This window comes from Dama dama, chromosome 15 (assembly GCF_033118175.1).
Source record: "Dama dama isolate Ldn47 chromosome 15, ASM3311817v1, whole genome shotgun sequence".
Classification (NCBI taxonomy): domain Eukaryota; kingdom Metazoa; phylum Chordata; class Mammalia; order Artiodactyla; family Cervidae; genus Dama; species Dama dama.
The window spans coordinates 76,404,107-76,427,050 of record NC_083695.1 but is presented as its reverse complement, the minus strand read 5'-3'; the positions used below and the strand labels follow the sequence as shown (position 1 = coordinate 76,427,050).

Here is a 22,944-nt window from a genome sequence, read left to right as displayed (position 1 = left end):
TTAAATAGGTGAATTGTATGGTATGTGGATTATACACCCATAAAGCTGTTACTAAACAAGAATACAGTGAGGGCCACATAAAACATATCTGCTAGGCTGCCAACTTCAGGTTCTCTTACTAGGACTTGATCAAATGAACAACAGGTCTGGAAGGGGCTGGTCCCATATAAATTTTTAGGAAACCAGGAAGAAGTTGCCCTGCCAGTTCTAAAGTCACTTGCCTTTTTAGAGGCAGAGCCAGGACCAGAGTTTGTCTTTTGACTTTGACCTTTAGGCCATGCTGAAAGTGCAAGTGAAAGTGCAAGTCGCTCAGTCATGTCCCACTCTTTGCTACCCCATGGACTATACAGTCCATGGAATTCTCCAGACCAGAATACTGGAGTGGGTAACCTTTCCCTTCTCCAGGGGATCTTCCCAACCCAGGGATAGAACCCAGGTCTCCCACATTGCAGGAGGATTCTTTACCAACTGAACCACCAGGGAAGTCCAAGAATATTGGAGTGGGTAGCCTATCCCTTCTCCAGAGGATCTTCTCGACTCAGGAATAGAACTGGGGTCTACTTCAGGGCAGGTGGATTCTTTACCAGCTGAGGTACCAGGGAAGCCCTTCTATCCAAAGCCCCTCTTGCAGGGCACAGCCAGGAAGGGAATGTGAGAAGTCAATGTCAGGAGCAGCGAAATAGACTCTTTCTTTTGCTGCATCTTACAAAGGTCCCCCCAAGACTTCTTGAGAAAGGGATAAAATACGGTTAAAAGGAATCCTCCTTAAGGGAAGAGACAGACTGCACTTTCCTGAGCCTTTTTTTTTTGTATAGCATGGGAGGGTGTGTGTCTTTTAGAGTCACTTACTCAGTATGTTTCTGATTCATTTACACTTAGCTCATCAATATGTTGTTTGTGCAAGAAACTTTTGATGTCCAAGAAATCTTCTGGGCCTCCTGAGGTTTTTTTTTTTTTTTTTTTTTTTTTTTAAAAAAAACCAGAAAACAGAGCTTTGCCAAGAGTAAATGGAACTCAGATATCAAAGGTCTGAGTTCAGTTTTCATTGAATACAAAGGGTGAGTGGATTCTGATCTGAGCCAAATGCATTCTCCCACCCTTAATTTACAGTACATTGTTTTGGCAGACTCTACGATCCTGAAAGTTGGCTTTTCTTCTCTGATTCCTTTCTAGGGTGTAACCACAGGCCTATCTTTTAGCTAACATTACAGAAAATAAGACCATATTAAAACAATTTATAAGAGCCTCACTCATCACTGTTCCTATAACTATCAATTTTATTAGAACAAATTGAAATGTTTGAAAAGGTTAAAACCATCCAGTGAAGTTGTAATTTTGTTTAATAGCCTACAGGAATCTCTGTCTTTTCAGTCCTCTCATTTGGGGGTTTACCAACAGGGATGCCCCACTTCCCCAATCAATGGTCAGGCCATCAACCAGTTATCAAGTTGAACATTGAAGGACTACTATAATTTGTGATGCTCATATTTGAGGGATGGAACAACTTCCCTTCTTTCACCTTCTCTCTTCAAAGGTGAAAGAATCAGAGAAATGATCAGTATTGATACTTCAAATTTCTTTTAGATTAAAAAAATCTCAAAAGAACCAAAGAAGCAAAGCAAAATTAAGATCATCCCAAATTCTGCCACTTTGAGGTAAGCATTATTAATATTCTGTGGATTGCTTTCTTTTTATTCTTGATTATTTATTTATTAAAAAAAATTTTGGCCACACTGCACAGCATGTGGGATCCTAGATCCCCAACCAGGGATCAAACCCTTAACCTCTGGCAGTGGAAGCATGAGTACCAACCATTGAACCACCAGGGAAGTCCCTGATTACTTTTTATTGTAAAAAATAAATCTATATCAGTATTAAATAGGCATGCATGCTAAGTCACTTGAGTCATGTCTGACTCTTTGTGAGACCCCATGGACTACAGTCCACCAGGCTCCTCTGTCCATGGGATTCTCCAGGCAAGAATACTGGAGTGGGTTGCCATGCCGTCCTCTTGGGGATCTTTCCCACCCAGGGATTGAACCTGCATCTCTTAGGTCTCCTGCATTCACAGGCTTTTTTTTTTTTTTTTACTGCTAGTGCCACCTGGGAAGCCCAATATCTTAATTCACAATTGTCAATATTAATACAACTATACCCATTTCATACATAAAATCCAGTTGTATAGATGGAACATAACTTAAATGATTCAGTGAGGGTTCTTTGATTGCAAGTGACAGAAAATTTATGTCAAACTGACCTAAACACAAAAGGAAATATTTTGGCTGACTTCCAAAAAGTCCAGAGGGAGATCTGGTTTCAGGCTTGCAGGATACAGGGCACAGATGATAATATGAGGTTTCTGCTTCTCTTTCTGTCTCCCTGCCCCGACTTCTGCTGCTTTAGTACCATTCACATGTTACATGGAGAGGCAGCAGCTCCAGAGTAGGTGCTTCTGGGTTCTTGCGTGGCAAAGGAGAACAAGGCTCACTTCCAGCAATTGCCACGCAAATTTTGTTGCATTGGTCCTATTTCTGAGCCTATCTCTGTGGCTTGTGCTGGAATCCAGGTGTTTCACCAAATAACTTGGACTGATAGTAAGAGAGGGAAGGATGGAAGTAAAGATGGATCCTCAGAGGGAAATAGAAGAATGGTTACCAGAATTAGAATGAATGAGTGCTGTGTGGCCAAAATAACAGTTCCACAGTTCATATACTTGGATGTTTAGAACTCACTTTATATTGTTTCCTAGGGCTTTTGTAACAAAATACCACAGACTGGGTGGCTCAAACAGAAATTTATTATCTCATAGCTCTGGAGGCTGGAAGTCCAAGATCAAGGTGCCCTCAGTGTTGGTTCTTTCTGAGGACCATGGTGGAAAATCTGTTCCAAGCCTCTCTCCTAGCTTCTGGTGGCTTGCTGGCAGTCTTTGGAGTTCTTTGACTTAGAGAGGCATTGCTCTGATTTCTGTTCTCATCTTCACATGTCATTGTCTCTGTGTTCAAATTCTCTCTTATAAGGACATCAGTAATTTTGATTAGGGGTCCACTCTACCTGAGTACAATCTCATTCTAACTAACTATATCCACACTGCTCTACTTCCAAATAATGTACCTTTTGAGGTTTGGGGGTTGAGGCTTCAACATATGAATTTTGGTAGGACACAAGTCAAGCCATAACATATATCCATACAATGTTTCTTTGTTGTTGTTCCGTCACTAAATCATGTCAGACTCTTTGCAACCCCAAGGACTGCAGAATGCCAGCTTCCCTGTCCTTCAGTATCTCCCAGAGTTTGCTCTAATTCGCATCCATTGATGCGGTGATGCTATCTAACCAACTCATACTCTACTGCCCTCTTCTCCTTTTGCCTTTGATCTTTCCGAGTATCAAGGTCTTGCTTTGGTGACTTAGATAGTAAAGAATCTGTCTGCAATGCAGAAGACTCAGGCTCAGTCCCTGGGTCAGAAAGATCCCCTGGAGAAGGGAATGGCAACCCACTTCAGTATTCTTGCCTGAAGAATTTCATGGACAGAGAAGCCTGGTGTACTAGAGTCCATAAGGTCGCAAAGGACTGGACAAAACTGAGCAACTAACAATGTTTCTGGATACATTTAAAATCCATCCAGTCTGAGTTGGAATGATGAATCCAATTGCTTCCTGCTTTCCACTGCGTGGACTAAGAGATTGTATGAGGTGAACCCTAGTCAGTTAGTTCAGTCATCCACTTGTGTCCGACTCTTTGTGACCCCATGGATGGCAGCACGCCAGGCTTCCCTGTCCATCACCAACTCTTGGAGCTTGCTCAAACTCATGTCCATCGAGTTGGTGATGCCATCCAACCATCTTGTCCTCTGTCATCCCCTTCTCCTCCTGCCTTCAATCATTTTCCTTCTCCTCCTGCATCAAGGTCTTTTCTAATGAGTCATTCTTCACAACATGTGGCCAAAGTATTGGAGCTTCGGCTTCAGCGTCAGTCTTTCCAATGAATATTCAGGACTTATTTCCTTTAGGATTGACTGGTTTGATCTCCTTGCAGTCCAAGGGACTCTCCGAAGTCTTCTCCAACACCACAGTTCAAAAGCATCAATTCTTTGGCGTTCAGCTTTCTTTATGGTCCAACTCTCACAGCCATACATGATGTGAGACTAAGATATTATATGAGGACTACAAGATTGTATGAGGTGACCTCTAGGGTTCCTTCCATATAACCTAGTGATGATTCAGTGTCTGAGGGCGAGGAAACCATCCTGTCGCCTGAATGTACACCTCAGTCCAACCACTTACCAGCTTGCGAACTTTGGGCAAGTGACTTAACCTCTGCAAATCTGTCTCCTCAACAGTGAAATGAGGATGACAGTCTTTTATTCCTTGGGTTGTTGTGGTTGAGGCACAAAGTAAGTATTAGTCAATACGACTATTCCATCTCTTCAGACACGTGCGGACTTCAGAGATTGGAGGAGAGCCTGACATAACCCCAGTGTTCTCACCCTCGCTGATGATTTGGCTCAATTTCTACCTGAGGTTCTCCTGAAAGAAATTCAAGATGGGGAGGGATGCTTTGTTATCCTGCAAACAGAAATTCAAATCCGGTTCAGAGAACACAAAGTATTTTTCTTTCTCCCCTAAAGCCAGATGCGATAAATTTTGAGCAGACTCTAGGCTATGTGATTACGAAATACCTGCTCCCTTTAGGTTCCACTTAATCTATCTCTCTGACATCTATTTTTTTTCCCCTTACAACTTGATCTTTCCCACCATCTTTCAGATGTGGGCTAGAACCAGTCATTTTATTTACAATCTTTTTTTTGGCTTCATAAATTTGGGGAAATGAAACAGACATCTGCTACTTTCCAAGGCGCCACATCTTTTAGTTCTTTTATACTTTTTCTACAGGCCCTAATTTAGCTTGTCTAGATGCTGACTGAATAACAACTAGGACTCCAAGCTCTTGCATGCAGCATAGCTGCTTGCTACAGATGTATCAGGGCTTCACCAAGGTCAAAGGAAGAGGTGTAGATTGCTTTCATTTAGTAAATATTTCTGAAGTGCTGACTTTGTTCCGAGTGTTGGTTTAATCACCAGGTTCATAACAATGAACAAGAGAGCCACTGTCCCTACCCTTGAGTACTGCACATTCTGGGGACATTCATTCAAGCAGAAAATGAGAACTTAGTACATGTCAGGTATTGTTCATCGTTAAACAACACAGACACCATTTCTGCACTAATGGCTATGATGTGTGTGTATGCTTGTGTGTGTGTATAAGGTGGGGGCAGAATACAATATACACATACATATATATTTTTTTATCATGTTAAAAGGTAGTAAGTGCTGTGGAAAAAAACAGGTCAGGGTAAGGGGATTAGGAATTTGGGGGGGTTTACAATTTTAAATAGGGTGAGCATGGTAGGTCTGTTGAGAAGGTGATGCTTGAGCAAAGACTTGAAGGCAAGAGGAGTGAAAGGTGAGGAAGGGAGCCTGGATATTTGGGGCATGAGTGTACCCAACTTTTTCAAAGAAAGCAAGGAGGTCAGTTTTGCTGGAGCTGAGAGAGCAATGTGAGAACAGAAGGAAATGGTTAGGGACAAATCAAGCAGAGCTTTTACCCTGAGTGAAATGATGAACAAACAGAAAGTGCTAAGCAGAGCAGGGACAGGATCTCAGACGTGAAAGGACTGACCTGGCTGCTAAGTTTAGGCTAGGCTGTGCAGGTGCTGGTGGTATTAGGGAAGCCAGAATCATCAATCACAAGGGTGAGAAGGTAGTGACATAGGAGCGGGGACAGGTCGGGGTAGTGAGAAGAGGTTGGATGACGGATCTGTATTGAAGACAGGACCAACACGATTTTCTGACAGACTGGATGTAGGGTGTGAAAGCGGAGGCAAGGATGCCTCCAAGATTTATCCACTGACTCGGGGAGCACGGTTCTGTTTTGGTGCGTTGGGCCAGGAGTGCCGTTCGGACATAAGTTTGAGATGCCTATTAGCTATCCAAGTGGAGTGAGCAGCTGGCTTTTGCCTGTATAATTGACTTTGGGAATATGCTTACGCTTCAGGAAGGAAGTGAGATCGTGTTGAGGCACTTTCAGAACTGGGTACGTCCTCCTCCTAAAAGCTAGAACATCCCTGAAGGGCAGCTCATTGCGTCGCTGCAGCCCCTTCGGCCGACAAAGCCCTTCTTTTTCCTCTTTGGGGAATGGCGAGAAAAATGAACTGAAACCACACGCCAAGGCACGGCCTCCATTCCGTCACTAGCCGCGAGGAAAGAAGCCCGGGGATTGAGATGGGAACGCAGATGGGTTCAGCGGGGTGGGCGGTCCGGCGGGGGAGTGGGCGGTCCGGCGGGGGAGTGGGCGGGGCCTGGGGTAGGCGGGGCCGCGGCGCGGGCGCCCGCCGCAGGGCGGGGCGTGCCGGGCCGGGCGCGCGCGCCGGCCTTCTTAGCTCCTGCAGGTCCGCCGGCGATCAGCTGGTCTGCGCTCCACTGACGTGGGCCCTTGCACGTCACCGCCGAATGGCAGCCTCCAGAAAGGCACCGCGAGTAAGGTGAGGGCGCTCTGCCGGGGATCCGGCGTCCGGGCAGCGCGCGGCCCCCCGGGCCTGGGCTACGCGTGTTGCACCCGGGAGGACAGGGACGAGCGGGTGAGGAGCTGCGGGCGGCCCACCGCAGTCGGGCGCCGGCAGGGGCTGGCTGGAGCCCCCAGAACGAGGCCACGGGGGAGGGAACCATGCAGCCGGGCAAGTTCCGGTTGGTTTTCAGCGGTCGCGGCACCCCCAGGCAGCCCGAGCCGGGTCCCCGGACGTGTGTGTGTGCCGAGCTGCGGCTATCGGCCCGAGGGGGCGGTGGCCATCGCCGCCCCTTCCCGGGTCGGGTGAGAAGGCCCCGCTCTGGCAGGAAGTTGACCCCTACCGACTCTTCTTGGGGTTCGGGGAGGCGGGCGAGCCCCTGCCCTCGCTCTTCTACCCTGGGAATGTAATCCTCAAATTACAACCCTGACAGTATGACACCTGCAATTCGCCTTACTGATCTGTCACCACCACAAGGATAGGGCCCTTCCCCACCAAGTGTTTTCAGAGGCTAGGGAATAATACTTGGGCATAATCTCCAGGAAAGTCCCACCAGTAACCTGCCCCGAGTTCTCCCTGGATTCAGGGAGGTGAGAAGGATAATCCTCTGGTCTCACATTAACAGGTTGCAGCCTGTGCTTCCCCCATACCCAGGGAATACTTATCAGAGCAGCTAACAAAATGGGAGGAGGCTGAGAGATACCTTGAGGGTCACAAAGGTCAGAAGCCAAGCACCCTGGCAATCCACACGAGGTCAGCCATCCTCTAATCAGCTGAAACTTGAATGAATAAGCTTCGCAGCCTGGGCAGACTCACTTGCTGAACACAGACCAAGGTTTGTGCTGGTGTTTGTGAGTGGACAAATCCCAAGCCGACCTTGAGTTGAACTTGGCCTTGCCACAGCATGTTAGGGATGAGTAGAGAACCTGCCCACCCTGTGAAAGGGTGTCTGATGTGTGGCTAACCTGCACGGGGAAGGAGCTGCCTGTGTGTTAGGTGCTGGAGGTGGGGTCAGATGAGTGGATCCTGAGTTAGGTCCCTAGGCTAAGAAGTAGCCTTTGAGGACCAAGTTGGTCTTTGCTGGCTTCATAGACTCACAACATTTTAGGGGTAGAAGGGTCTTTAGGCATCAACTGAGAGAGCCTTTCTTACCACTGAAAGCTGAGAGAAGGGGGGCCATTTGCCCCAAGTACTTCCCCTAATGGCAGAATTTGAGTGCTATTATTGTAAACATGACTCGGTTTAGATGATGGAAACTAAACTCAAATTGACTTAGTTAAGGGGTTGAACCAGCTTCTAGTGCAGCTGAGTCCAGGTGACCACACCAGCTTCAAACTTGGTTTCTCTCTTGCACTTCTTGGCTCTGATTTCTTTAGTGTTGTCAGGCAGACTTTCTCCTTTGGCAGGTTGTGACAGTTGTGGTCTGACAGCCCCAGCAGAAATAGGGTCTTTTTACCTAATGGTTGGAGCAGAAATTCCAAATCTGATCCTCACTGGACTGATTTGGTCCTATGTCCATCGCTGGTTTGGAAGGATGGATTGATCCTATGTCCATCGCTGGTTTGGAAGGATGTATTGAGCAGGCCTGGGTCCCAGAACTTGGTAGGTGAACAGGTGAGACTCATTCCGACTCTGTGGGCTGAAAGTGGAGAAGAGACATTTTCAGAAGGAAAACCAAGGTGCTCTGATCAAAAGGAGGAGGGTTGGATCCTGGGTAGGCAAAAATAACATTGCCCACTTCTTCACCCTAGAACCTGTTCTGTTCTACTCTTGTCTCACCTTACAGGGCATGACTGAGCATCTTGGTCCTTGATTTGCCCCATCCTGAGTGATATACATGTGTGATTCTCATCATGGACTGGGGGCATGGGGAGGGTAATAACACTGTTGGGATTTCTTTAAAAAGAGAGAGGGAGAAAAATGTGCCATAACCATCTTATAAATAGATTCAATAGGAAGTTCTCTGCATGCTTCTTTCCTCTTACTCATCTCATGGCGCATCATGACATCTAGAAGGTGTTGGCTGGAGAAGAGGCTTCTCAGGTGGCTCAGTGGTAAAGAATCTCCTGCCCAACAGGAGACATGGGTTCGATCCCTGGGTGGAAATGGCAACCCACTCCAGTATTCTTGTCCGGGAAATCCCATGAACAGAGGACCCTGGCAGGCAGCAGTCCATGGGCTTGCAAGAGTCAGACACACGATAGTGACTAAACAACAACAGCCACAGGCTGAAGAAGTCCTGGTCAGGAGAAGAGCACTGAAGTGAAACTTGGGAGGCTTAGACTTCAGTTCTAGACTAGCTGTGTCATCAAATAGCTCTGAGGCCTTGAGCAATTTGTTGATCTCTGTCTCTCAGTTTCTTTCTAGAGGTGGGAGCTGAGTTGGATCATCCCTCAGGTATATTCTAGCTCTAACATTTAATGATAACCTTGTTCTGAGAGCCGGAGAATGTGTCTGTCCAAGCAAGTGAAGGGTGGATGGATCTCGGACTCTGCAGAGACCGGGATATGACAGGAGCATGATTGTTTTAATGTGTAGCTGCTTTGTGGCTCCTTTGATCCTTACAGGAAGATGGAGTTGGTGATGCGGACATAGAGTGCTTGAACTCAAGTTCTCTGGGAACATCACCTGTCAGACTGATTTCTGGTCTTGTCTTTGCAGCTCCTAATGTTTATGGCCTGTGGCGAGTTGTTTCTTCTCTTGTAAAGTGAATGAATAGGGCTGCTTTTGAATAGTTTCCCTCCAGCGCTCTTGTCCTGTCTGTGAACCAGTCACTGGCACCAGTTAAACTTGAGTAGGTAGAGAAATTGACTTCCTTGGCTCACCATCTTTTAAATGTGTATATGAAGTCAAGGGAAACCAGGTGAGAATGTGACTTGTTTCCTGTCCAAGGAAAAGAGGTTTTTTTTACTTTGTAAAATATTATAACAACTTTATTGAGATATAATTCATGTACCACACAATTTACCTATTAAAAAGTACAACTCATTGGTTTTGAGAATATTCCCAGAGTTGTACAACCATTACCATGATCAGTTTTCAGGAAATTTTAATCCTCCCTGGAAGAAGCCCTGTACCCAGTGCAGTCAGTCCTTATTTCCAGCTCCACCCTAGGTCTAAGCAACCACTGCCTACTCTCTCTCTATGGATTTGTTTCTTTTGGACACTGCATATGAAATTACACAATATATGGTCGTCTTTGGCTTTTTTCACTTAGCATAAAATGTTTCCCAGCTTTACTAGGTTGTAGCATATATCAGTAATTATTCCTTTTTATTGCCAAATAATAGTCCATTGTATGCTTAGACCGCTTTTATTTATCCATCAATTGATGGATGTATGGGTTGTTTCTACCTTTAGAATATCATGAATAATGCTTCTGTGAACTTTGTGTGCAAGTTTTCATGTGGACTTGTGTTTTCAGTTTCCATTATGTACCTAGGAGTGAAATTGCTGGGTCATAGGCTAAGACTGTATTTAATCTTTTGAGGAATGCTGGACTGTTTTCCAAAGCTACTGTACTATTTTACATTCCCACCAGTGATTTTCTGGTTGTTCCAATTTTTCCACATCTTTGCCCATACTTGTTACTGTCTTTTTTTTTTTTTTTTTAAATTATAATCTTCCTAGTGGGTGTGAAGCGGTATCTCGTTGTGGTTTTCATTTGCATTTCCCTTATGAATAATGATGCTGAAAACCTTTTCATGTTGATTACTGGCCACTTGTATATCTTCTTAGGAGAAATGTCTATTTGGAACCTTTGACCATTTAAAACTTGTAATATTTTTTTTTTTTTATTGTTGAGTTGTAATAGTCCTTTTAAAAAAATGTCTTATGTATTTTTGGCTGTGCTGGGTCTTTGTTGCTGGGTGCAGCCTTCTCTAGTTGTGGTGAGCAGAGGCTACTTTCTAGTTGCAATGTATGGGCTTCTCGTTTCAGGGGCTTCTCATTTCAGGCTCAAGGGCATGTGGGCTTTAGTAGTTGCAGCTCATGGGGTTAGTTGCCCCATGGCTTGTGGGATCTTCCCAGATCAGGGACTGAACCCATGTGCCCTGTATTGGCAAGTGGTTGCTTAACCACTGGACAACCAGGCAAGTCCCTATAGTAGTTCTTTATATACTCTGGATACCAGAATCTTATCATATATTTAAGTTGCAAATATTTTATTTTATGGGTTGTCTTTTCACTTTCTTCATGGTATCCTTTGAAGCATTAAAGTCTTTAATGAAGTCCTGTCTGTTTTTCTTTTGCTGCATATGTTTTTGATGTCATATCTAAGAAATCATTGCCTAATTCAGAGTCAGGCAGATTTATGTCTGTGTTTTCTTCTAAGAAAACATTTATGTCTGTGATCCATTTTGAGTTAATTTTTGTATATGGTGTGAAGGTGGAAGTTCAACTTCCTTCTTTTACATGTGGATATCCATTTGTCCCATCATCATTTGTTGAAGAGACTATATTTTTCTCCATTAGATGTTGTTGTTGTTGTTCAGTTGCTAAGTCATGTCCGACTCTTTGTGACCCCATGGGGTGCAGCGTGCCAGGCTTCCCTGTCCTTCACCATCTCCCAGAGTTTGCTCAAACTCATGTCCATTGAGTTGGTGATACCTTCCAATCATCTCATTCTCTGTTGCCGCCTTCTCTTCTTCCCCTCAATCTTTCCCAGCATCAGGGTCTTTTCCAACGAGTCAGCTGTTTGCATCAGGTGGCCAAAGTATTGGATCTTCAGCTTCAGCATCAGTCCTTCCAATGGATATTCAGGACTGATTTCCTTTAATATTGACTGGTTTGATCTCCTTGCAGTCCAAGGGACTCTGACTCTCAAGAGTCTTCTCCAGCACCACAGTTCAGAAACATCAACTCTTTGGCATTCACCTTCTTTATGGTCCAGCTCTCACATCCCTACATGACTACTGGAGAAACCATAGCTTTGACTATATGAACCTTTGTCGGCAAAGTGATGTCTCTGCTTTTTAATACACTGTCTAGGTTTGTCATAGCTTTTCTTCCAAGGAGCAAGCATCTTTTAATTTTGTGGCTACAGTCACCATCAGCAGTGATTTTGGAGCCCAAGAACATAAAGTCGGCCACTGTTTCTATCCCCCCCGCCCCCAATCTATTTGCTATGAAACAGTGAGACCAGATGCCATGATCTTCGTTTTTTGAATGTTGAATTTTTTCACTCTTCTCTTTTACCCTCATCAAGAGGCTCTTTAGTTCTTCTCTGCTTTCTACCATTAGGGTGGTATCATCTACATATCTGAAGTTGTTGATATTTCTCCCGGCACTCTTGATTCATCTAGCCCAGCATTTCCTATGATGTATTCTACATGAAAGTTAAATAAACAGGGTTACAGTATACAGCCTTGACATACTCCTTTCCCAATTTTGTTCATTGTTTCATGTCTCGTTCGAATTGTTGCTTCTTGACACGCATACAGATTTCTTAGGAGGTAGATCTGGTTATTGTTGTTTAGTCGCTAAGTTGTGTCCAACTCGTTTGTGACCCCATGGACTATAACCGGCCAGGTTCCTCTGTCCATGGGATTTCCCAGGCAAGAATACTGTGGTGGGTTACTATTTCCTTCTCCAGGGGATCTTCCTGACCCAGTGACTGAACCCATGTCTCCTATATTGGCAGGCAGATTCTTTACCACTGAGCCACCAGGGAAGCCCTCACTGATATATAAGTCTATCTTTATGCTAGTACCACACTGTCTTGATTACTGTAGTTTTATTAATTTTGAAATCAGGAAGGGTTGAATCCTTCAACTTTGTTCTTTTTCATGATTTGGTTATTTCAGATTCTTTGCATTTCTGTATGAATTTAGGATCTGCTTATAGTGGAAGAAAATTCATGAATTAGAGACTGAGATTGAGATTTACCTGCCATGGTGATGTTTTATCTGAAACTTACTTATTTCATCACTGATATTGGGGTGAGAGTTTTTCCGTCTCATAAAGAAAGATTGCTAAGTCAAGTTGATGTTCCTCTCTGACTAAACCTTGCCACGTTTACTGAGGTCAAAGTCTGCAATAGCCTATTCTTTCTTTTTCTTAGGGCAAACTACCAGGATTTTCAGCTGAAAAATTTAAGAATAATTGAACCTAAAGAGTTGACATACTCAGGAGACCCAGGTGTGGAAACAGGTAATAATTTTGCCTCTTACTTTAGACGGAACATCTCGGAAGGATTTTAGATTCCTCAGCTTCAGCACCAAGTTGAGAGAGAAGGGAGGGTAAGGGGTTAATAATTGATCATGACTAGAGATGAGGGGATGTATGTCTGGAAATTAAAAACCATTTTGTCCTTTGGCTTCCTGGGTTGTTGGTTATTGTGTGTATGTGTGTATTTTGTGTGTGTATATATATATATGTATATATATATATACACGTGTATATAGCATATATATATGTTACTTTTTTTCAGTAGAAAGTAAAGAGATGGTTTTTGAATTCATTGTTCTTGGCATGGTGGTGATGGTGGTGGTAGTGGTAGAGATAGGTTGTTATTGAAAAAGTTCTAGTCTGATTTTTCTAATTTCTAATATAATTTATTGACATCCTTAGAGATTGGCTTTCAGTTTTCATCTTAAGACTATGAAATAAGTTTATAATGTATTATTGTGCTTTATAAATTGAACAGGCATTCAGGAAAATCCTTTGGGGAAAAATTTCTGTAACCATATCCTCTTCCCAGAACTGATTAGTTATTTCGTTGGGTTGCCAGAAACCCAAATTCCGAAAAAAAGTGGTATATTTCTGTATTTCCTGTCCCTTTTCTATGGACTACCCAGGAGGACTACAGTGTTTCCTTCTAGTTGACTGAAAAAGATCAATCCCATGAAGCACATTAGAAACCATAACTGATCTCTCTTTGGAAGATCAATGCTGTAACTATATGCAATTTTAGGTCCTTTTTCTTTAAAAATGTAGCTGTATCCAAGACATTTTGGGCCATGTTAGGAGGAAGGAGAGGAAGAGGAAGAAGAGAAGAGGAAGTAGGAAAGGGAAAAGTGATAGAACCATTGGATTTAGAGTTTGGTGAGAATTTCTCTTTTTATTACATATGAAGAAATAGAGGTTCAGGGCGCTTCAGTTGTCCGAGGTCGTAAATTCCAGCTGGAAACTGGAGCCCATTTGTTTTGACTCCTTTGGTCTTTGGAATTGCTTTAAGAGAGCCGCCTCTGTTATGTTCTCTAGATAATATGATGTATCAGTGCATGGGCTTGGTAATTGGATAGGCCCTGGGTCCTCATCCTGATGACCCACTTGACTTGGGTCATCAAGTATTTGACTTCTGTTTGTTTATCTGTAAAATGGGAAGAGTCGAACCTCCCTGGGCGGGGATTATTATGAGGATTAACCACTAGTGTATGTAAAGCTCTTGGCGCTTGCTCAGCAGTGGGACAGAGCAACAAACTCTAAAAGCTCTGGGTGCTGGAGGAGCAGCTTGGCATCTGTGAAAATGTTAAGATGCTGAAATTGGAGTAAACCAGCCCCTTCTATTCTGGTAACAAGACATGTAGGAATCCCAGCTGGTGCTTCAGATTCAGATTGAAGTCATATTTCTTAAGCTTCTACAGTGTATCAGTTGCTGTTCATGGTGCTTTCACACAGGCTCTCATGTTAAATTCTTCTAGCCACCCAGTGAGGTAAATAGGGTGTGCTCTTCATGTAATTCCAAGCAGTGAAAAGTCTTTTGTTTGTGATAAAGGTTGAAGGCTTAGGAACTTATTTCTAAAAGCAGACCCACATATGCAAGAGACTTTCAAATGAGTCATTCTTTTTAGAGCATGATTTAAAAATACCTGGCAATGTATGGGCTAATTTTACATCATGCACTAGGTTTGTTGTTCTTGGCTCTCCACGTCTCTGCACACCCTGATTAGCTCTTGGCTGCTTCTAACGTTTCTGAAAAGTAATGGGATGTGGAATGAGCAGATGCTAAAATATGGCATCTTCTAGGATGCTAGCTTTCTTTCACAGAAGATTCATCCTTGTTTTGTTGAGTCTGAAAAGATAGGCACAGAGCTGTGATACTCATTCAGCCATCTTCAAGTGAGCTTATGCATGTTTGAGATGCTGGGATAGGTACATGGATTCAGGGATGAAGATGACACGGCAACTGCCTTAAGGAGAAGCGATATATCCACCATTTCTCACCATTTCTCACATTGCTTTCATAGTTATTGTAGTTAATTGTGTATCTAACTCTAGTAATTGCAAACACAACATTTACTATGTGCCAGGCGCTGTTTCTAAATGCTTCCCTTATGGTAGTCCATTTAATCCTCATAAAAACTAGCCTATGAGGATCACCAGCCATGATTTTCATCTCCTCCATCGTGACTGTCGTTTCAGCTGCTGCCGCCTCAGTGGTCAGGTGTCGTAATTGTACCTGCCTTGTCTCCTCCTCAACTCTAGCTGCTCACTAGGGCAGCTTGTAAGGCCTGCTTACACTCACTTGAAAGGCCTGTTGAACTGCAGCCACCGTTTCTCATTGTATCCATGTCCATGATAGCTGCCTCCATGGCCACAGCCCATTTGTTGCCTCAGTCACAGCCATCCTATCTGTTGGCTGTGGTATTGGGAATCTTTTTGTTGAGTCTCATATAGGTGACAAAGACGTGTCTGCATCAGACTGAGGACACTGACCAAATGTGAAGGGCATGAGGGATGAGGAACGCGGGCTCAGGGGAGATGTTAATAGTGGTGAGGGTGGCAGGTGGCATTGTGGAGGAAAGTGTGAAGATGCCCCTGTAGTGGAGTGAAACTGAGGATGCTGGTGATCCTGAGGGAGGCCAGTCTAGAGGAGGAATGTAATTGATGAGGCGAGAGATGGTGATGAAGGTCAGAGTGTGTGCTGAGGAAGCAGGCTGTGGCGACCAGGAAGCAGAGATGCCCTTGACCGGCTCCATCTCGCCTTTGATGGTTTTCAGTGTTTGCTTGCTGTGCTAAGTCGTGTCAGTTGTGTCTGACCCTTTGTGACCCTGTGGACTGTAGCCAGACCCCTCTGTCCATGGGATTCTCCAGGCATAAACACTGGAGTGGTTGCCATCCCTCCTCCAGGGGATCTTCTTGACCCAGGGATTGAACCCATGTCTCTTATGTTTCCTGCATTGGCAGTCAGGTTCTTTACCACTAGTGCCACTTGTAACTGAAGATTTTGTGCTTGCCATTGGGTCTGTTGACTTTACTGATGAAGTCAGTAACTGATAATATTGATCCGTACTACAGTCAGCACAATAAACACCTAGTCAGTGCCAGCAAAATCCTTAAGTCAGGATGTGTCAATAGAAGTCAATTTCTTCTATTTGGAAGAACAGAGGAAATTAATGATCTCAAAAGAAAATACACTGGTTTCTATCATATAGTTGCTTTTTAAAATTCCAGATGCTCAGGCTGTACTCCCTAGGTAGCTCTCATGTGCCACCAAGGTTGGAATACTGCTCCAAAGGATGTCTACATTTTTGCTTGACTTTTAAACATATTAAATTGCTCAGAAATATGATTTGGAAACACAAATTTATTCTGAAATCCTGAAAGACATCATAATAAAGTTTTCAGATGCTGGCAAGCTTGTGAAGTCACAATAGGCTTTATTTTGAACCCAGTGGAGGTATTAACATGTAAATTTAGGTCATTAGATACTTCTGATCCCTCTTTTTCATGTACATAAGAAATTATAGGCTCAGTAGGACAGACAAAAGGAAAGGATGTCCCTCTGAAAAGTATTCAGAAGCAGCTGTAATGCAGGGATCATGGACATGTTTGATTCACGAATAGGACCGTTTCTGGTGTCTCTCTCTTTTGGAGACTTCTGTCTTTTGGAAACTTCTGAGTGGGAGCCCTGAGCCCAGTAACTGAAGCTGCCCTTGCAGATTATGAATAAGATGGGGCACTTTCCCAGTGAGTCCCAAGATTAGTATCATACCCTGTAGGGGAATCTATTGGAGATAACCATAAAGACTGAGGCTTTTATAGCCCAAGGTGGTGGTGGTGATGGAGAAGCACCAGATAAAACTGTTAAAGAAAAAGAACCAAAATTAAAAAAAGGATCCATACCTAGCAGACTATAAGCTACAATGAGTCAGGGTATAAACTTTAAAAAAAGATTTATTTCTTTATTTTATTTTTGGCTGTGCTGAGTCTTCCGGGCTGCACTTGGGCTTTCTCTAGCTACAGCAAGAGGGAGCTACTCTTCATTGCAGCGCATGGGCTTCTCCTAGCAGTGGTTTCTCTTGTTGCAGAGCATCGGCTCTAGGGTGCGTGAGCTTCAGTAGTTGCAGCATATGGGCTCAGTTGTTGTGGCTTCCAGGCACTAGAGCAATAGCTCAATAGTTGTGGCACACAGGCTTAGCTGATCTGCACCCTGTGGGAGACTCTGGAACCAGGGCTCGAGTTCATGTCTCCTGCGTCGGCAAGTGGATTCTTAACCACTAGACCACCAGGGAAGCCCCAGGGTGAAATTCTTAAAGATAACCTGTAGTACAATGGCCTCAATATAACTCTCCATTATTTTAAAGCATGGTGCATTCGGATGTTTTTGGTTAAGCCAAGTATTTTTTGTTTGTTTGAAAAATTGGTTGGTAAAATCCCAAAGTCTGAAAACACCCAATGCTGGCTAGGATGTGGACCAACAGGAACTTGAATTCATTAATGGTGGCAGTGCAAAATGGTACAGCCACATTAGCAGACATTTGGTAGTTTTTAGAAACCAAATATACTCTTACCATATGACCCAGCAGTCATGCTCCTTGGTATTAGCCAAAGGAATTGAAAACTTACGTCCATACAAAAACCTGCAACATGGATGTTTATAGCAGCTTTATTCAAAATTGCCAAAACTTGGGAATAATAACCAAGATGTCTTCCAGTTTGTGAATGGATAAATATTAATAAGCTGTGGTATATCCAGACAATGGAATAATAGTCAGCAATAAAAAGAGATGAACTATTAAGTTATGAAAAGACATGGAGGAACCTTAAATCCACATTGCTAAGTGAAAGAAGCCAATCTGAAAGGCTTTATACTGTATGATTACAACAATGTGACTTCCTGGAAATGGCAAAACTATGAAGGCAGTAAAAAGATTAGCCATACCAAGGGATTGGAGGAGAGAAAGGAAGAATGAATCGACTGAGCAGAGAGGATTTGAGAGCAATGAAACCTATTAAACTCTTAAATCATAATGATAGGTACACGTCATTATACATTTGTCAAGACCCATAGAATGTACAGCACCAACAGTGAACTCCAGTGTAAACTATGGACTTTGGAGGATCATGGTGTTTCAGTGTAGATCATCAGTTTTTATACAACGTACCTCTCTGGAATTCAGCTGGTCATTGAGTTACGTGGGACAGTCTGGCTGGTTTTGGAACAAACTCTCTTATTGTTGCAGACAGCAGAATGGCTCCAAAGGTAACTTCAGAGCTGCTTCGGCAGCTGAGACAAGCCATGAGGAACTTGGAGTACGTGACAGAACCAATCCAGGCCTACATCATCCCGTCGGGAGATGCCCACCAGGTACTGAGTGGAGATGGGCTGGTGATGGGATTCTTTCCTCTTCCTTCCCCCTCCTTTCTTTTCCTCCTTTCCGCCCTCAGTGTGTTTGTACCCTAGGATTCTAGTTGTTAAACCACATCTAAATGTGTCCTCTAGGGCTCGGCACAGGGAACTGTGTCCATTTGAACAATTTCTTAACTATAGGATTTCTCAGAGCCTTTGATATACTACGGTGCACTGTGTAACTCTAAGAAGCAGATGAAATATTCAGCATTTTCCAGATTTAAACATCTGTGGAATTTCCAGTCATCTCAGAGTGGAGTAGGGGACTCAGTATTCCAGGGAATTCCTTTTTCTGTAGATCTTCAGTAGCAGTTTCTATACAATAATGGGTTCGAACTTGCTCCTTGAAGAGGGGAGAGAGAGGGGAGAATAGGCGTAAAGAGGAGAGGCTGCTGAAGAGGAGGATTTGGCACGTGAGAGTGGTTGAAAGGTTGAAGGAGGAGGTGGGAGAGCAGGTGTTAAGTGTGGAAACAGAAGATCAGGCAGGACAGGATGTGGGAAGACGTGGTGGCCGGGTACATTAATGTTAAGTTTAGTAGACAGTGGGGAGATAGAGACATGGGATTTAGGGTGGGAGTTTGGTAATGGAATTCTTCCATTCGCCTCTGTTGTTTAGATGGACAGGATTCACTAACTTCATAGGAACCAGAGTTTCATCTTTCGTCTTGACTGAGGGCTGAACGTGAGTAGGTAGCATAGCTAGCACAAGTTGGGCCTGAGGCATGTAGGTGGCAGAGGAGGCGGGCATCCCACCATTTAAGAAGGACAGACCTTGGCCTTATCCCCAGGGAACTCCTTTCTTCTTCCCCTGCCTGGGTACTTCTGATGGGCCCTCACCTGCTTCCTGTCTGTCCCAGAGTTCAGCCTTTGGACTTGGGCTGCAGGTCACATGGACTCTCTGCTGAATTTATCAGTGGCGTTTTTCATTCTCTTGCTTTTCAAGCATCAGGCAGTTGTCCTGGACTGATTTAACTGTAACTGTCCTATCTCAATATTGGGCGGGATGGTGGAGCACATCATGTAGCAGTTGGTTTAGGGTCTTCTGTAAGTCCCTGCATCAGTAAGTTTCTCCAGAGAGATAGAACCGAACACATGCATATGGGGAGAGAGAGAGAGAAAGAGAGAGATATTATGATATTATGAGTGGTGGCTCACACAACATCAGCTCTGTTGGTTCTCAGGCTTTGGTTTGAACTGGAATTACACCTCTGGCTTTCCTGGTTCTTCAGCTTGCAGAGGGTACCAGGGATGTTTTCACATCAAAGGCCTGAGAACCAGGAATGCTGAAGTCTGAGAGTAAGAAAAGATAGATGTCTCATTTCAAACAGGAGAGAGTGAATTTGCCCTTCCTGCACCTTTTTGTTCTATTCAGACTCTCAACGGATTAGATGCTGCCCCTGTATATCGGTGAGGGTGATCTTTATTGGGTCTGCCAACTCAAATGTTAATCTTTTCCAGAAACAACCTCACAGACACACCTAGAAATAATGTTTTACCAGCTTGCTATCTGGGAATCCCTTCACCCAGTCAAGTTGCCACTTAATATTAACACTCACAGCCTTGCACACTGTTGTCTGAAATTGGGTCTCTCCTTTCAAAGGGTCTCACAGGTGGTCATGGAGCCTCAGCCAAACTCCTAATAGTTCTGCTTTATTTATGAAACTTCACCTCAAGGTGAGGCCTCATTGTATGGAAAGATGTGACCTGTGAGTATTACTTGCTTTAACCTTTGACGGTTTTTTCCACTTAAGAGTGTGTGGAAACTTTGTAATGTTGGTATTTCAGTTTCAGTTTTCTTTTACCTGAAGTAAGAAGAGATAGCAAGAATACACAGAAGAACTGTACAAAAAAGATCTTCATGACCCAGATAATCACAATGGTGTGATCACTCACCTAGAGACAGACATCCTGGAATGTGAAGTCAAGTGGGCCTTAGAAAGCATCACTATGAACAAAGCTAGTGGAGGTGATGGAATTCCAGTTGAGCCATTTCAGATCCTGAAAGATGATGCTGTGAAAGTGCTGCACTCAATATGCCAGCAAATTTGGAAAACTCAGCAGTGGCCACAGGACTGGAAAAGGTCCATTTTCATTCCAATCCCTAAGAAAGGCAATCCCAAAGAATGCTCAAACTACCGCACAATTGCACTCATCTCACACGCTAGTAAAGTAATGCTCAAAATTCTCCAAGCCAGGCTTCAGCAATACGTGAACCGAGAACTTCCAGATGTTCAAGCTGGATTTAGAAAAGGCAGAGGAACCAGAGATCAAATTGCCAGTATCTGCTGGATCATCGAAAAAGCAAGAGAGTTCCAGAAAAACATCTATTTCTGCTTTATTGATTATGCCAAAGCCTTTGACTGTGTGGATCACAGTAAACTATGGAAAATTCTGAGGGAGATGGGAATACCAAACCACCTGACTTGCCTCTTGAGAAACCTGTATGCAGGTCAGGAAGCAACAGTTAGAACTGGACATGGAACAACAGACTGGTTCCAAATAGGAAAAGGAGTACGTCAAGGCTGTATATTGTCACCCTGCTTATTTAACTTATATGCAGAGTACATCATGAGAAACGCTGGGCTGGAAGAAGCACAAGCTGGAATTAAGATTGCCGGGAGAAATATCAATAACCTCAGATATGCAGATGACACCACACTTATGGCAGAGAGTGAAGAGGAACTAAAAAACCTCTTGATGAAAGTGAAAGAGGAGAGTGAAAAAGTTGGCTTAAAGCTCAACATTCAGAAAACTAAGATCATGGCATCTGGTCTCATCACCTCATGGGAAATAGATGGGGAGACAGTGGAAACAGTGTCAGACTTAATTTTTTTGGCCTCCAAAATCACTCCAGATGGTGACGACAGCCATGAAATTAAAAGACACTTACTCCTTGGAAGGAAAGTTATGTTTTAATATAGTTTTAATATAGCATATTAAAAAGCAGAGACATTACTTTGCTAACAAAGGTCCGTCTGGTCAAGGCTATGGTTTCTTCAGTGGTCATGTATGGATGTGAGAGTTGGACCATGAAGAAAGCTAAGTGCCGAAAAATTGATGCTTTTGAACTGTGGTGTTGAAGAAGACTCTTGAGAGTCCCTTGGACTGCAAGGAGATCCAACCAGTCCATCCTGAAGGAGATCAGTCCTGGGTGTTCATTGGAAGGACTGATGCTGAAGCTGAAACTCCGATACTTTGGCCACCTCATGCGGAGAGTTGACTCATTGGAAAAGACCCTGTTGCTAGGAGGGATTGGGGGTAGGAGGAGAAGGGGACGACAGAGGATGAGATGGCTGGATGGCATCACCGACTCAATGGGCATGAGTTTAAGTAAACTCCGGGAGTTTACGATGGACAGGGAGGCCTGGCGTGCTGCGATTCATGGGGTCGCAAAGAGTTGGACACGACTGAGCGACTGAACTGAAGATTAAATCTGTCTGTTTACAGACAGAGGAGCCTGGCAGGCTACAGTCCATAGCGTCACAAAGAGCTGGACACCACTTAATGACTGAACAACAACAAATAGGCCCAGAGCAATTTTATTCAACTTTGGAATGGCAGGGACACTGGCCAAGCCCCAGGTGATGTTCCAGGCTTCTGCTCAGTGCTTCATCTCCTATAATGGGTCTGGAATTTCAGAATTGGATGACCCCTCCATGGATAAGAAAGCTGAATCTCTAATCCTGGAAAAATGTGTTTTCCAGCAACATCCTGAAAACAGAAAGTTAAGCTTGCTTGATATTAGCTGTCACTTTCGTTGCAGAAGTTACTGTTTAGGCTCATAAACTTATATTCTTGGACTCTTGCTGTCCTCTTCTCTTTCACCACACCCGCCCCCCCATTTTTCTTTTGTAATCTTTGACTATCACTTCTATTGCTGTAGCCTAGCCATTGGCCTTGCCAGGCAGGAGAAGTTGTGCTTTGTTTGTCTGATGCATGTTTCCTGACTGCCACAACAGGACTAAGTATTGGGTACTGGCTAAGTAGAGGGCCAGCAGTTGGCGTATTAGTATGTGTATGGGCTCTAGAAACTGTCTGGGTTCTGGTGCCAGGTTTGTCACTTAACTATCTGCTTAATCTCAAGTTAGTTACTTCAAATTCCTAAGTGTTAGTTAAACACTCTGGGTCTCAGTTTCCCCATCAGCAAAAGAGGGATAGTGACATACCTGTCTCTTAGGGCTATTACTAGGATTAAATGCGTTAACAGATATAAATGCTTAAAGCATATCTGTCACCTAATAAGTCTCTTTATATTTGTTGCTATTATTGTTGTTGCTATTATTACTATTATAGTGATGAATGAAAGGAAATGTTCCCTTAAAGAGATTACAGAGTAGATAGCCCCTGTCACAAATCTAACACAAAGTTCAACTAGTAAATGTCATAGGGAAGAACTCAGTCAGTCCAATAGAAATATCTGAGGCATGTATGTAGTTTAACAATTCTAATATTTATGGTGGAAAAAAAGTAAAAAGAAACGGTGAAACAATTTTTTTTACCCCAGTATGTTCAAAATATTGTCATTTCATCACATCATCAGTATAAAAAATCATTAATGATATAATTTACATTCCTGTTTTTATGCTGCTAAGTCGCTTCAGTCGTGTCCAGCTCTGTGCGACCCCATAGACGGCAGCACACCAGGCTCCTCCGTCCCTCGGATTCTCCAGGCGAGAACACTGGGGTGGGTTGCCATTTCCTTCTCCAATGTGTGAAAGTGAAAAGTGAAAGTGAAGTCGCTCAGTCGTGTCCGACTCTTAGCGACCCCATGGACCGCAGCCTACCAGTCTCCTCCATCCATGGGAT

General features: G+C 43.7%; 1 protein-coding gene across 3 annotated transcripts in view; it reads left to right on the top strand.

The window, feature by feature from the left end:
- The first annotated feature begins 6,403 nt into the window (after positions 1-6,403).
- The window catches only part of XPNPEP1 (X-prolyl aminopeptidase 1), a 51,472-nt gene continuing 34,931 nt past the window's right edge, over positions 6,404-22,944 (top strand). Inside the window, exons 1-3 of one of the 3 annotated variants that reach the window (XM_061162598.1) lie at positions 6,404-6,542; positions 12,625-12,713; positions 17,972-18,096. In XM_061162598.1, coding sequence (XP_061018581.1) covers positions 6,511-6,542; positions 12,625-12,713; positions 17,972-18,096 — 246 coding nt within the window. In that variant the 5' untranslated portion in view covers positions 6,404-6,510. Of the gene's footprint in view, positions 6,543-6,614; positions 6,639-12,624; positions 12,714-17,971; positions 18,097-22,944 lie in introns of those variants that run through there. The other 2 variants (XM_061162599.1, XM_061162600.1) reach the window with 2 other exon arrangements.